We start from the raw sequence: 14217 nt of genomic DNA on the forward strand, positions 1-14217 counted from the left end.
GCTCCTGAGCCTGGGATGCAGGTGCTGCTTCAGGTGAGGAGCCTGGCAGAGGAGAACCCAGGTTAGAGATGGTGACCCAGAAAACATGACTTGAAAAAGTCCTGGCCAATAGACATTTACAAGCTGGGCGCTGCGGAAGGGGTTCAATATAGAAATATGGTTTCCTTTTCCCTTTAAAATGTACAGTAAATCCTTGCAGTTTACTCATTTTGGTGTGAGTGTGTGATCTGGAAGGAACTGAAAGCAGCATTGAATTCTATGTTGAAACAAATTACAGAAATAGGCCTTTTATGAAAACAGCCATGCATAAATATAAGACAATTGAAAAAAGTAGCATGGATGAGGTACTCTCCAACATGAAGGTTTACTGAGACACAGTCAATCATGCACATCAGAGGGATGCGGGAGAAGACAGGGCAGGGTGGGCAGCTGTGACCACCCTGTCTTAAATCCGCAGGAGCCTGGGAGCAGGCAGGAAAGAGAAGGATGTGGGCTCTGCCTCCCTTGGCCTCTGTTTTCAGGCAGATTGATTCTAATGTTGAAAGACATGAATTACAGGCCAAAGCAAAGTCTCTAAATGCAATGTAATTACTTAATGGCATAGAATCAATGGCCTCTTCTAATCCTGGAAGAAGCAGACTGTGCTGGAGTTACTAAGAAACAGTTTGTGTGATGTTCGGCTTTTGCATTGCGTCTAAGAATATGTTGATTTTCGGTGTAATATATTTTCTGTGAAATGACAAAGATCCCTAAAGCTGTATAACCACGGCCAGTAATGCAGGTCCTGCCAGTCCCTGCTTGATGGTACAAGGCCAGGGAACTTAGGGAGAAGAGGGGAAGCTACAGGAGTCTCCTGCACTGTGAATACTCGAGGAATTCCCGGGAGCTAAGAAACTGGTATAAAACACTTTCTGCTTGATGCCAAAAAGCAAATGTACAAAGCTGAACATATTCAACATTTAAAAGCAAGAATTGTGTATCTCCCATGTCTTCAAGAAAGCTTGCTAATGCAGGGAAAAAATGTAGTCATGGTTCAGACTTGGAATATTTAAACTGTCAGAGGTGTTTGATCCAGAGTGACTCCGTCTTCAATAGGGGCTGTATAAAACCAGGCTGAGACCTACCAGGCTAAATTCACAGGAGGTCAGGTGTTCTAAGTCACAGGATGAGGTAGGAGGTCGGCACAAGGTATAGGTCACAAAGACCTTCCTGATAAAAAGACGCCGTAAAGAAGCCGGCCCAAATCCACCAAAACCAAGATGGCGACTAAAGTCACCTGTGGTCATCCCCACTGCTCATTATATACTAATTATAATGTATTAGCATGCTAAAAGACACTCCCACCAGCACGATGACAGTTTACAAATGCCATGGCAATGCCAGGAAGTCACCCTAAAGGGTCTAAAAAGGAGAGAAATCCTAGTTGAAGGAATTGTCTACCCCTTTCCCAGAAAACTCACTAATAATCCATCCCTCATTTAGCATATAATCAAGAAATAATAGCAAGTATAAGCAGCTGAGTGGCCCATGCCGCTGCTCGATGGATTAGCCGTTCTGTATTCCTTAACTTTCCTAATAAACTTGTTTTTACTTTACTCTATGGACTCCCCCCAAATTCTTTCTTGCGTGAGATCCAAGAACCTCTCTTGGGGTCTGGATCCGCACCCCTTTCCGGTAACAAAACCATTACAGATACTCTTATACTTCAGGAGGGGAATAATTAGATTTCTTTTCATGCCAGCTTCTCACCATAGCTTTAGCTTCTCAATTCTATTTGATTATATCACAGCTGATGAAGTGGTTGCTGATTCAGAGTGGGGTGAAAGGTTGGGCAGGCAGGACTCATGCCTGAGCCACAGCTGCAAACAGTGCTCCATAATCACTGAAACTTGTTGGTAATGCAGGTCACTCATCTCAGTCTCCATACTGCTCCTTCCATCACTGGAGACCAGTGAGTTGTGAGCGTTTCATTCCTGGGAGAGTGGATAATGACCATGCCCGTTCATTCAACGGCAGCAAACTAAAGATAAGAGAAGCTCCTGGCAAGTGCTGGCTCACCATGGATACATGCATGCTGAAGGGTTATCCCTTTCTGAAGGGTCACTGGCCACAGCCTTCTGTGGGGCACCCCATGATCTCACTCACACCTTCTCTCATGCTTTCCAAATGTACCCATCTGCTCTCAAGAAGTGTGGAAAACACACAAAACCCCAGCAATTGCATAGATTAACTAGAATACTGCATTAAAGAGCCTCTAGACTTACATTGCTTCAGAAGTTCAGAAAGATGGTAACATCATCATTAATTCTGTCTTCACATTACTAACCAGGATGACATGGGAGGTGGGAGGCAGAAGGCTAGAGACCATGATCTGTGCATGTCTGGAGTCACACGTTTTTTTGCACACTGACGCTGTTGCAAACATATTTCACAGCAGTCCCCAGCAGCTCTTTATAACAGAACTGTGTCTGTTAACAAGGGTTAGCTATCCTACAACCACGGAAGACATAAAGTCTGTGTGCAATTTGAAGCTGAATTTGTTTATGAATGAATGAAGCTGTAATGGTGTATGAAAGCACTGTTTAGAATATTTTTCTATAATATAGCTCAAATAATTTTTTTTTTTTTTTTGAGACGGAGTCTCACTGTGTTGCCCAGGCTGGAGTGCAGTGGCGCGATCTCCACTCACTGCAAGCTCCGCCTCCCGGGTTCAGGCCATTCTCCTGCCTCAGCCTCCCGAGTAGCTGGGACTACAGCCGCCCAGCACCACCCCTAGTTAATTTTTGTATTTTTAGTAGAGACGGGGTTTCACCGTGTTAGCCAGGATGGTCTCGATCTCCTGACCTCGTGATCCGCCCGCCTCGGCCTCCCAAAGTGCTGGGATTACAGGCGTGAGCCTCCGCGCCCGGCTTCAAATACTTTTTAGGCTTCAATGGAACTACTGTCTTTCAAGAAGCAATGTTCAATTTAACTTTTCATGTGTATGCAAAACTTTTACCATTGCTGTTGAGTAATTTATAAGTTGCATTTATGATTCTAGTTCTTCCAAAAAAACTTAGTTTTGACAAAAAGACATCAAATTTCTGCATAAACACACTAGTAGGAGCAAAGCAAGAGAAGGAGGTATATTAGAAATTTATAAAATATTGAGGATGTTAGAGTCGTCATATACTCTTGAGGACAAGAAAAATAAATTTCCTCTATAAATGACGTTCTTTTCTTTCTACTTTTCTGTATCTTTGACATTTTGATGAAAACGTATTACTTTAAATAAGCATAATTTTTAAAATACATGCCTACCAAGGACAACATTTGCATATAAGACACCAGGATATTTGCATGCAATATATTGTCTGATGATGGGATAGATTTTATAATCTTTATCAAAAACCAAGGAAAGCCCCTTATAAAGGCAGACAAGGTCAGTCACTTGAGTGTTTCCAGGAGAAAAAATGTTGAGGCAGCCTGGTTTCCTTACACATCTCACAAACTGGTCTAAACATGATTCCGCTTTTGCAAAGTCAGATAGAATTTATTTGCAAAAATTAAAAGTAGTAAGAGACGGGTTGTTTCAACAGGCCACTCTCTAATAAAGTCCATTTTTAAAAACTACTGGGTAATTATTTACATTTTAATAAAAGGTGTAACTTATAACAATGTAACACCTTTTAATGCATTAGCATCTCCATTCATTCAATGGCTACTTACACAGGATCAGAGAGATCTTTGTCTTCTGATTAACTGTTAAGCATCATCCTCATTCTCTTCCCATTACTCTTTAAATTACCTAATTGCTGAAAACTGAAGGGTTTTTACACTGAACTGTTTTGAAGTCATGAATTTCCCAATTTGAGATGATTAGAAATGATTGATACATAATATAACACTGTTATACTCCATCTTTTTAAAAAATACATAATAGTATCAATAATGTTTTCTGGAGGAATCTTTATTAAAGGAAAGAAACCATTGCTAAGAAAAAATTTTTCTCCAGATCTGAAGAAAATACTTAACAGTGGCCATTAGTATCTGTAGCCTCCAGCAAAACTGAGACCTAGAAAAACTAAATATTGCTTCTTATTTTTGAACACACAGTTTATCTCTGAACATGATCATTTCTTCCAGATCTCAACCTTCACAGTCATGACAAGCTCCACGCAAAGACTTACTCCAAGCTTCCGAAAGTGTATGAACAGTTTATGTGGTCATTTTTTCAATGCAAAACAAAAGTGAAACAAATTAGGAGAAAATTCTTTACTTTTCAGAATCTTTGAGCAATCTCAAATATTTTTTAAAAGGTTTAAATTAAAAGATAAGTATAAAGGTGTAAAAGTACCCAAAGTTAATAAAACACAAACACAATAAAATAGGTATTTAGTTAGGATAAGAGATGCATGCATGATATTTTGTTTTTTGTTTTGTTTTGTTAAATTTCCATTTAAGCTTAGTTTTTATAATAAAATGTGAAATTGTATAATGCATTTTAAATATATGTCCTATATTGTTCCTAAGATCTAAACTATTTCAAAATACGTAGTTAGATAAAATACTGTATTTGAAGTCATCTTATGAGATGTGAAGAGCTACAGAAAGGTAATATGATCAATATTTATTCCCTTCTAGTGCCTGATAAATTAGATATTATTGTGTTTTTGTAGTAGAAATATGAGTTTCAACTGTCAAAAAATGTAATATTTTTATTAAATAATTTTATTATAAACGTATGAACACCTTCAACTCCTTAAATATTACAAAAATGCAGCTGAGATGTTTTGAGTGCTTTGTCTGAGACTAGCCGTGTGTGCAGCATCAGGAAAGACCACAGTGACATGTGGAGACATGTGGAGTGACGCTTACCTTGATACACGAAGTGGAAGCCCCGGGCAGAGGCACCGCTCTTTGCACTGAATCGGAGCAGAATTTGATTTGACGTAGCCAAAGGCAATGTTTCCCCTAGAAACGAAAACAGAGACAGTACGTGGGATTCAGAAAACACACGGCACCGTGGGGGACGGTAGTATTTTGGAAAATGGTGATAAAGTCGAAATTTTACATTTATTTTTTGAACTTTTAAAACATTTTCACTTTATGGTTTAAAACTCAAATATGTTGTTTTTATAAAGATTAAAAACTCTGTCTTAGGCAAGAATAGGCAGTGCATTTGATTAAAATATACTGTAATCATTATTTCGCTTATGATTTCTTTTGAAGAAAGCACCAATGGTAGGCCTATATAATACAGTAGACAGAAGTAAAGGGTGAATCATTTGCTCAGAATCACCTTAATTTGATTTTAGTTAAAATTAAAAGAATTTTACTTAAAAATTTTTTAAAAGTAACTGAATCCAAAGATGATTTTTTTTAAATTAAAAGATTCAGAAAAGGCCTTCTGAAGTATATTTTTAACCTTTAAAAGCACGTATAGGCCAGGTGAGGTGGCTCACACCTGTAATCCCAGCACTTTGGGAGGCTGAAGCTGGTGGATCACTTGAGGCCAGGAGTTTGAGACCAGCCTGGTCAACATGGGGAAACCACGTCTCTACTAAAAAAACAAAAATTAGCCAGGCGTGGTGGTGCATGCCTAATCCCAGCCACTCAGGAGGCTGAGGCAGGAGAATCGCTTGAACCTGGGAGATGGAGTTTGCAGTAAGCCAAGATGGTGGCACTGCACTCTAGTCTGGGCAAGAGAGTGAGTGAGACTTTGTTTCAAATAATAATAATAATAATAAAATAAAAATAAAAAATATATAAAAGTACATATAAAATGTGGAAGAGTCTGTCTCAAGCAGTCGTGGGAGGTGTGTGAATTGGCCTAAGCTTTTCAGAGGACAACGTGTTACTAACAATCAACATATTTAATGTGTATCCTCTGATGCATTCTTAGATACATCATTGAACCTTGGTAGAAAATAACAAAACATAGGTCTTAAGACTTTCAGTTAATAATAAAATAGAGAAAACCTGGAAATATAATCAAATCCTAACCTTAATTGGTCAAAGCTTGTGATGCATATCGTTTACTAGGCAAATTAGTAAAAAATTGATTTAGTAAATGATGAAAATATATCAGTACAAATAAGGGGTAGGTCATCAATTAAAAGTGGGGTTACATTGTGCTATATTAAACCGACTGAATACCATTCAGAACTCAGAGTAAGGGCATTGGGTGCATACCATGTTTGTTAGAGACAGACTTCTATATGTGATTTTAAGGGTAAGAATGGGATAAAAATAAGTCGTGAAATAACATTCCATGTTTTATGGGGGCTCATGTGTATTTGCATGTGTGGATAAATGTATGCATGTATACATGTGAACACGTATACATGTGGGGCTATTAATGGGTCTCTCTATGTAGGACTTACAGGCTTAGAATGCTTTAGACCGAAATGTTAATCGTTTTTATCTCCAGAAGGAAGGTTAAGACACATGGGATACAAAATTAAACACAGATGATAGTTGATTATCCCCCCCTCTTTTTCGGATCTTTGCACCTTTTACTGAGATAAATATTATATTTTCTGCAATCTTAGTAAGATGATAAAAGCAGGTGATTTTATGTGTGAGATAAACACACTTTTGAGATCTTACATCTAAAATAAGATTTTTCTAAGCACACACGCAAATTCAAAAATGATTACATTTCTCATTCATCAAAACAAAGCAAAAGAAACAGACAAGTTAAAAATTAATCTCCCTAGCTGTCTAAACTAAATTAATGGCAAAATTCTTTAAGATTTACCTGAGTGAGACCCCGAGAGCGAGCTGAGAAGTCTGGCCTGTGCATGGGTTCCATCAAATAATTCTGCCAAATCATTCAGGGCTGTCTGGAAATAGGCAAACTGTCCAAAGACCACTAAAAAATAAGAGGTGGGATGTTGGCACAAGATGCTCTAAGAAAACAAAATGGAGATTTTTGATTTCACTGAATATCTATTAATTGCCCCAATGGATCATTATCCTAAGAATTTGGTAAAAAATAAATATTAACTTATTTTCTCTGCTTTCTAAGTTTTCAGTTGACAAAACTATTTTACTTTGCTTCTTGACTTTTGGCATTTAATAAAAGAAAAAAATACTGTTTTATTTCCAATTTGAACATTAAATGAGGAATGTTTTTGTTTTAATAAACACAACATTAAGAATATATGGGATGGATGTGGTGGCTCAGGCCTGTAATCCCAGTACTTTGGGAGGCTGAGGCAGGTGGATCACCTTCAGGTCAGGAGTTTGCGACCAGCCTGGCCAACATGGTGAAACCCTGTTTCTACTAAAAATACAAAAATTAGCAGGGCTTGGTGGTGGGTGCCTGTAATCCCAGGTACTCGGGAGGCTAAGGCAGGAGAATGGCTTGAACCTGGAAGGCAGAGGTTGCAATGAGCTGAGATTGTACCACTGCACTCCGGCCTGGGCAACAGAGTGAGACTCTGTCTCAAGAGAAAAAAAAGAATATCTGTGAAGACTTCCCTATATTTTCAAATATTTAGCAACATTGTATTCAATGAAAAATAAGCAAAGGATTAAACCCCATGATGATCTGATGAGGAATTTAAAATTCCTCACAAAAGATTATTATAATGCCAAATTCACATTAATACGTTGCCGTATTCATACACACTGACTTCTACACGTGATTCTGTGGCTTATAATAGGAATCCCTTGCTGTTTTCCACTCTACAATTTCATGTATCCTACAGGTTATGAAAGGTGTGTGAACACACCTCCTCCAAGTAAAACATAACTACATGCTTTGTGACTTCAAATTTAACTGATGCTGTGTATTCAGATTGATGATACAGAGGGCCTTTATATTTGCAGGAAAACCTGTGATTTGGTATATATTTACAAGCAATGAACAACTAATTCTTTTCTTATTTATTGTGAGATTTGCACTACAATCATTCTAAGCCATTATGAACAAGAAATGGAGGTGTGTGCACTAGTTGTGTGTGTCAGAATTCCAATGGAAAGAATTACTGTTGATATTTGTTAGTATGACGGAAGTAATCTAACTGTGTGTGTGCCCATGTGTGTATAGACACACATACATATATTTATGTAACCAACTCCATACACACATATCTAATATAACTTGTCTTTTAAGATTTTATAATTTCCCAGAGAAAAACACAAAGAAGGCATGTAGGCTAGGTGAATTTTCCCAATAGATGAAATGCTCTAAAAACTTTTTTCAGGAATTAGAGAGGGAGAGGACTTAATAATTTCTCTACAGATCTTGCTCATACCATCCTAACTCACCCACCACCTCCCCAAGTTCATTAGATTTTTATCATACTGGAGGCCCAAAACTTGGGTCACAAAAGTGAATCATCCACAGATAATTTCTACTCTTTTTCAAGAAATATTTAGCTAACATCCACCTCATACTAGAAACTAAGAAAAAAGGAGGGAAGGCGATAGTAACATGGTCTTAGGACTATCATGCTCTAACGTGTTTGGTAATTTCCAAGACAAACATGGATTTTGAGTACAAGATGTCAGGAGCCAGAATGCCCAGCTCATTCTGGACATGGCCCCAACGTCTTCCTTGAGGAACCTCCTTCACCTGGGTTCTAACCCGTCACTCACACTCAGCCCCAGTGAGCAAACTCAATTGCCAAGAGAGAAAAGCTGTTCAGTGCTATCTACGCTGCTGCCGGAAATCATGAGAATGTGATGAGAAGAAAGAACAAAGGGTTATGGGGCTTCAGCCGCGGGAAATGTCAATGCTTCATGGTGTGGGGATGGCACTATCAGCAAGAAGGATTAGTGGAAGAATGGAATATAAGAAATTATATCAGCAAATGGAATACAAAAAGCAAAATGGTGGCGGGGACAAATGCAGCAAATAGTCAACTTCAGCTAACACTCCGTGGATAAAAAACAGGGGGATTGGAATGCAAAGTCCTGTGGCAAGGATCTCAAAGGCCACCCTGAAAACAAACAGTTTGCTCCATAAGTAAAAGGAGTGACTAAGGATGTTTATCATGACACTAACATGCTTAGATTTGTGTTTTAGAAAGAATTCTTGGCTATGCTTTTGGATGAGTATAGAGGAAACTGGGTTATCTGAAGACCTGTCTTATTAATAATATCGCTTCGCATTTTCAGCCTGTGTTGACAGACAGGGAGCAGCCTCTTCCTACCTGGTAAGGATCACATCACCCCGTAGTGTCTGGATTGCACATCTGCCTCACCCCTCACCATAAGCCTGCCAGGGACATGGACCAGATTCCTTTCACCTTTGCATCCCTGGACTTACAAATACTGTGATATTAATTGTTTAGTTAATTAGTTTATTTCTCAGGAAAGTGTAAGGAATGGGGAAAGGAAGTAAAAGATGAGACAGAATGCATTTTCATTAAAGATTCGCGGTAACTACGTTATTTCACGCTGAAGCTTTCTGCCAGATAGGATGTGATCGTTTGTGTGATTAAACTTTTCAGATTGGGAAATTATAAGCGATATTTAGGACATGAGTATGACTTTTTTAGCTGAAAAATTTTAATTGTGTAATGATGACAATAATATTTTGTATTTAACTAAAATCATAGAATATGGCTGCTAAATTCCATTGTAATAAATATATTTTGTCATGTTTCCATGAACAGAAGACTTTTTTGTGATAATCAGGGGAATACTGCTGAGCATTTAGGTAAAAAAAAAAAAAAAAATTCACTCAAATTCAGAATTAAGGCTAAAGTTAAATGAGGGACTTTAAAGAATTTGGTCCAACTTAAAAAGTTGGAATCCAGAACCCATTTTAAGTATTATTGTCCATTTATCACAACAAAGGGAACAGCAAGGCTTGGGGAGGGTGTGCATTACATTCGTAAGAGGCCCGGGAATCATCACACAATAGAAGTTTACAAAAACACTGGCTCCCACACACAAGTTTCTTACACATCAAATAACTTTCTTGTCACATGTTAAAAATGCTTTACCTCAAATACGTCTAACATTAGAATTTTTACCTGCTTTATATGCAGAGTGAGTGCTGTCTCAGACATAAATAAAAACCTTGACTATGTAGCGTTTTTAATTTTCCTATCGGAAAGAGGGAAATAGTCTTTAAGATGATGACAGCTACTATCTGGTTTACTCCAGAAAAGAATCTGATCCAAGATAAATTGTCCTGGTCAAGAGTGAGAGAGAGCATTGCATAAATGAAGTGCAGAGCGACCAGGGAAGGCCCTTCTGGAAATGAAGTCATTTTGGAAAATTAGCTGGAATTGGAAGCAATGTTTAGGAGGGAAACAGAAAGTCAGGGTTCAGCAGGTGAAACAGTCAGGACTCTGCCTGCTTCTCCATCCCTGAGCACTTACAGGTTGACTCCAGGATGCAGTGATTTCGATCATGATCTGGTTACTGAGTTCACTGAATGTACGTGCCGTTCATGCACAGACATGTACACAGAGTTCTGACCCACCCGCTACTTTATGAGAAATCCTCCCTTGCTCATAAAAACAACCAGTTGAAAGAACCATGTTTGGGAAACCTAAGAAGAAAGCCAAATTAATTCTCTCTGATTATTTCGGATCATAATCCTAGAGGGGACTGTGAGCATTAATATCACATTGGTAAAAGGATTGTAATGGACGTTGTGTGCGATATGTTTGGAAAGCCTGCTACTTAAATGCAACTCATTTGCTTTTATATGAACTATTTCACTAAGCTCTAGAAAACTTGTTTATCAAGTGACAGAAAAATTAACACTGAAAGGAAATATGACAATGAATTAAAAATACAAGGACATCCTTACCGAATTCCTTTGGTACCGTGATGGAATAGAGGCATATTTGACCAGCTGTGTAATTATGGGGGTAGTTTGGTGATAAAACTACCCCTTCTGATCCCGTGTACTGGCCTCCGCAGGGAGCTGAAAATAAAAGCAACCGAGAATTAGGAGCTGTGCAATAATAGCGCACGTGACAGGTGAGCCAAAGCTGAAACACATCAAACACGTGAGCACGTTTATTGAAAACTTAACAAAATAATAAGTTAAAATCTTGTTTTGTATTGCTATCAAAGTCATAGAGAGACAAAGATTTACCAGGTAAGAAGTAATCCAACTTAGGAGAAAAACCTAATATTATTTTCAAGACCATGTCTCAGATGTATTAAAATAATAAGGGAAACATCTATAATAATAATAAAATAGGTTCTATAAAGACAAATGATTATTTTAGAAAGTCTCGCGGAGTTGTCTGTTCGAAGTCAATCCTCATATTAACTTAAGAGATACAAAGATTATTTCAGTTTTCTATCACTTTTATATTAACATGGGAATCAAAGGAAAAATGTTTTGTTTTTTTAGGGGATTTTCTTTGTTTTAACGTTTCATCTTATAGTTTCAGTAAAAGCAACATGCATAACTACTAATGCTTTTGGGGTCTCTTCCTATGAGTTCAATTTAAAACTAAAGGAATCCATCATTAGAAAGTTAGGTTTTATAAAATATAGAGAGGTGTGTGTGTCTGTGTGTGTGTGTGTGTATGTGTGTGGGGGGTATGTATGTGTGTGGGGTATGTCTGTGTGTGTATGTGTGTGTGTGGGGTGTGTGTATATATGTGTGTGTGGTATGTCTGTGTGTGTGTGTGTGTGGGGGGTGTGTGTGTGTGTATGTGTGTGTTGGGGGGTATGTCCGTGTGTGTGTATGTGTGTGGTGGAGTTATGTCTGTGTGTGTATGTGTGTGTGTGGGTGTATGTGTGTGTATGTGTGTGTGGGGGGTTATGTCTGTGTGTATGTGTGTGTGGGTGTATGTGTCTGTGGGGTATGTCTGCGTGTGTGTGTATGTGTGTGTGGGGTTATGTCTGTGTGTGTATGTGTGTGTGTGTATGTGCGTGGGGGGTATGTATGTGTGGGGGGGTATGTCTGTGTGTGTATGTGTGCGTGTAGGGTGTGTGTATATATGTGTGTGTGGTATGTCTGTATGTATGTGTGTGTGTGTATGTGTGTGTTGGTGGGTATCTCTGTGTGTGTGTATGTGTGTGGGGGGGTTATGTCTGTGTGTGTATGTGTGTGTGTGGGTGTATGTGTGTGTGGGGTATGTCTGCGTGTGTGTGTATGTGTGTGTGTGGGGTTATATCTATGTCTGTATGTGTGTGTGTGGGTGTATGTGTGTGGGGGATATGTCTGTGTATGTGTGTATATGTGTGTGTGGGGGGATTATGTCAGTGTGAATGTGTGGGTATGTCTTAATTTTCCCCCAGTTATCTTATTTACTTTGGCTTCACTTTTGCTGAGAAAATGAAAAACACTGTACACAGATATTCAATGCACTTTTTAAAGCATCATGGAAGAGACCTCCAATTAAATCCCAGCCATGTGATATCCAGTCTTTAGATTGCCAGTACTCTATTTCATTATATTTCTACATGACAAGGGGCCAAGTTAGCTCCCCTCATCTGTTTAACATAGAGCAATGACCAGCGTGGGAGCCACTCAAGACAGCCTGTTGCACCCTTACCATGCTGGCTGTGGCCTGACTGCACTTCCTATCTTGGATATACCGCCACTGATTTGAATTCAGAATTAGCTTCAGTATTTCAGAAAGGTTATATTTCTACAGCTCATTTCTTCTTGATATGGCCATTATCTTTTTCTTTTTCTTTTTTTTTTTTTGAGATGGTGTCTTGCCCTGTCACCCAGGCTGGAGTACAATGGCATGATCTCAGCTCACTGCAACCTCCGCCACCCGGGTTCAAACGATTCTCTTGCCTCAGCCTCCCGAGTAGCTGCAATTACAGGCGCCCACCAACACACCTGGCTGATTTTTTTTTTTTCATCTTTAATAGATATGATGTTGGTCAGGCTGGTCTCGAACTCCTGACCTCATGATCCGCATGCCTCAGCCTCCCACAGTGCTGGGATTACAAACTTGAGCCACTGAGCCCGGCCACAATGGCAATTTTCAAGCCTCAAAGAATAAAGAAGTTAGAGATAACATGTTTAATTCTTTGAATGTTAATTAGCATTATGTTAAATATTAATTGATGGACAGAACATTTTCCATGATGAATTAAGCTCCTTAGAATATGCTAATGCTAAGGATAAGGCACCTTGTTAATGATTAGTCAAGAAATTTCCTGAATCCCTGCATTACAATCGCTTGAAAAACTTAAGTTGTATTCTAAAAGTCATAGGAAAACAGCTCAGACATCTGACAGCTTTGATCTATTCATGATCAGCTAGCAGAGATTTTAATTAAATAAGCTCAGCCTTCATGCTAGTGTCTTAATTCAAAATCATGTTATCACTCTAAAACACTTCTCTAAAACACTTCTATTTAGTTTCTTATGATTTTAAATAGAAACATTTTATTTTCACTTTTAGATGGAGGATATTTCTATAAGCTCAACTTCAAAACTAAAGGTTTCCAATAGAATGCTGGCATCACTCACTCTACCAACGCAGATATATCCCTCAGATATTTCTCCCCACCTTAACCATGTGAAGACAACCAGGTTATGTCAGAACTATCTTTCCTTTTCCTCAAAAGCTTCGAGTTCAAGTTTTTAAAAAACAAAGCACAAATAAAGATTGAAAATATATTTTATTTGCGCTCAGTCACATACAATTCAAACATATCAGTTTGCAAATGATCTTTTTCCATACAAAAATTAGTTTTAAATTTTAGACAAGAAGTATAAATAAAAAGTGGAAACATGTCATCACTGGGCCAAAATTTTGATTCCCAAATTATTAACGATGGCAAAGTAATTCTTTTCAAGAACATCTTCTGATCACTCTGTCACCAGGCTGGAGTGCAGTGGTGTGATCTCAGCTCACTGCAACCTCTGCCCCCCAGGTTCAAGTGATTCTCCTGCCTCAACCTCCCGAGCAGCGGGGACTACAGGTGCACACCACCACACACAGCTAATTTTTGTATTTTTAGTAGAGATAGGGTTTCACCATGTTGGCCAGGATGGTCTGGATCTGTTGACCTCGTGATCCACCTACCTCGGCCTCCCAAGGTGCTGGGATTACAGGCGTGAGCCACCACGCCCGGCCATATGTTTTGTGATTGTTAATACTGAATGTCATCTTGATTGGAGTGAAGGATAGAAAGTATTGATCCTGGGTATGTCTGTGAGGGTGTTGCCCAAGGAGATTAATATTTGAGTCAGTGGGCTGGGGAAGGCAGACCCACCCTTAATTTGGGTGGGCACCATCTAATAAACTGCCAGCATGGCTAGAATATAAGCAGGCAGAAA

General features: G+C 38.7%; 1 protein-coding gene across 2 annotated transcripts in view; it reads right to left on the reverse strand.

Annotated features, from left to right (window-relative positions):
* Window positions 1-14217, reverse strand: part of CSMD1 (CUB and Sushi multiple domains 1) — a 2070470-nt gene that overhangs the window by 268302 nt on the left and 1787951 nt on the right. For both annotated transcript variants that reach the window (XM_034966977.3, XM_034966976.3), the window contains exons 31-33: window positions 10763-10879; window positions 6743-6856; window positions 4858-4953 (exon numbers count right to left, since the gene is read on the reverse strand). In XM_034966977.3, the coding sequence (XP_034822868.1) occupies window positions 4858-4953; window positions 6743-6856; window positions 10763-10879 (327 nt within the window). The remainder of the gene's footprint in view (window positions 1-4857; window positions 4954-6742; window positions 6857-10762; window positions 10880-14217) is intronic.

The sequence above is a fragment of the Pan paniscus genome, chromosome 7 (genome assembly GCF_029289425.2).
Source record: "Pan paniscus chromosome 7, NHGRI_mPanPan1-v2.0_pri, whole genome shotgun sequence".
NCBI lineage: Eukaryota > Metazoa > Chordata > Mammalia > Primates > Hominidae > Pan > Pan paniscus.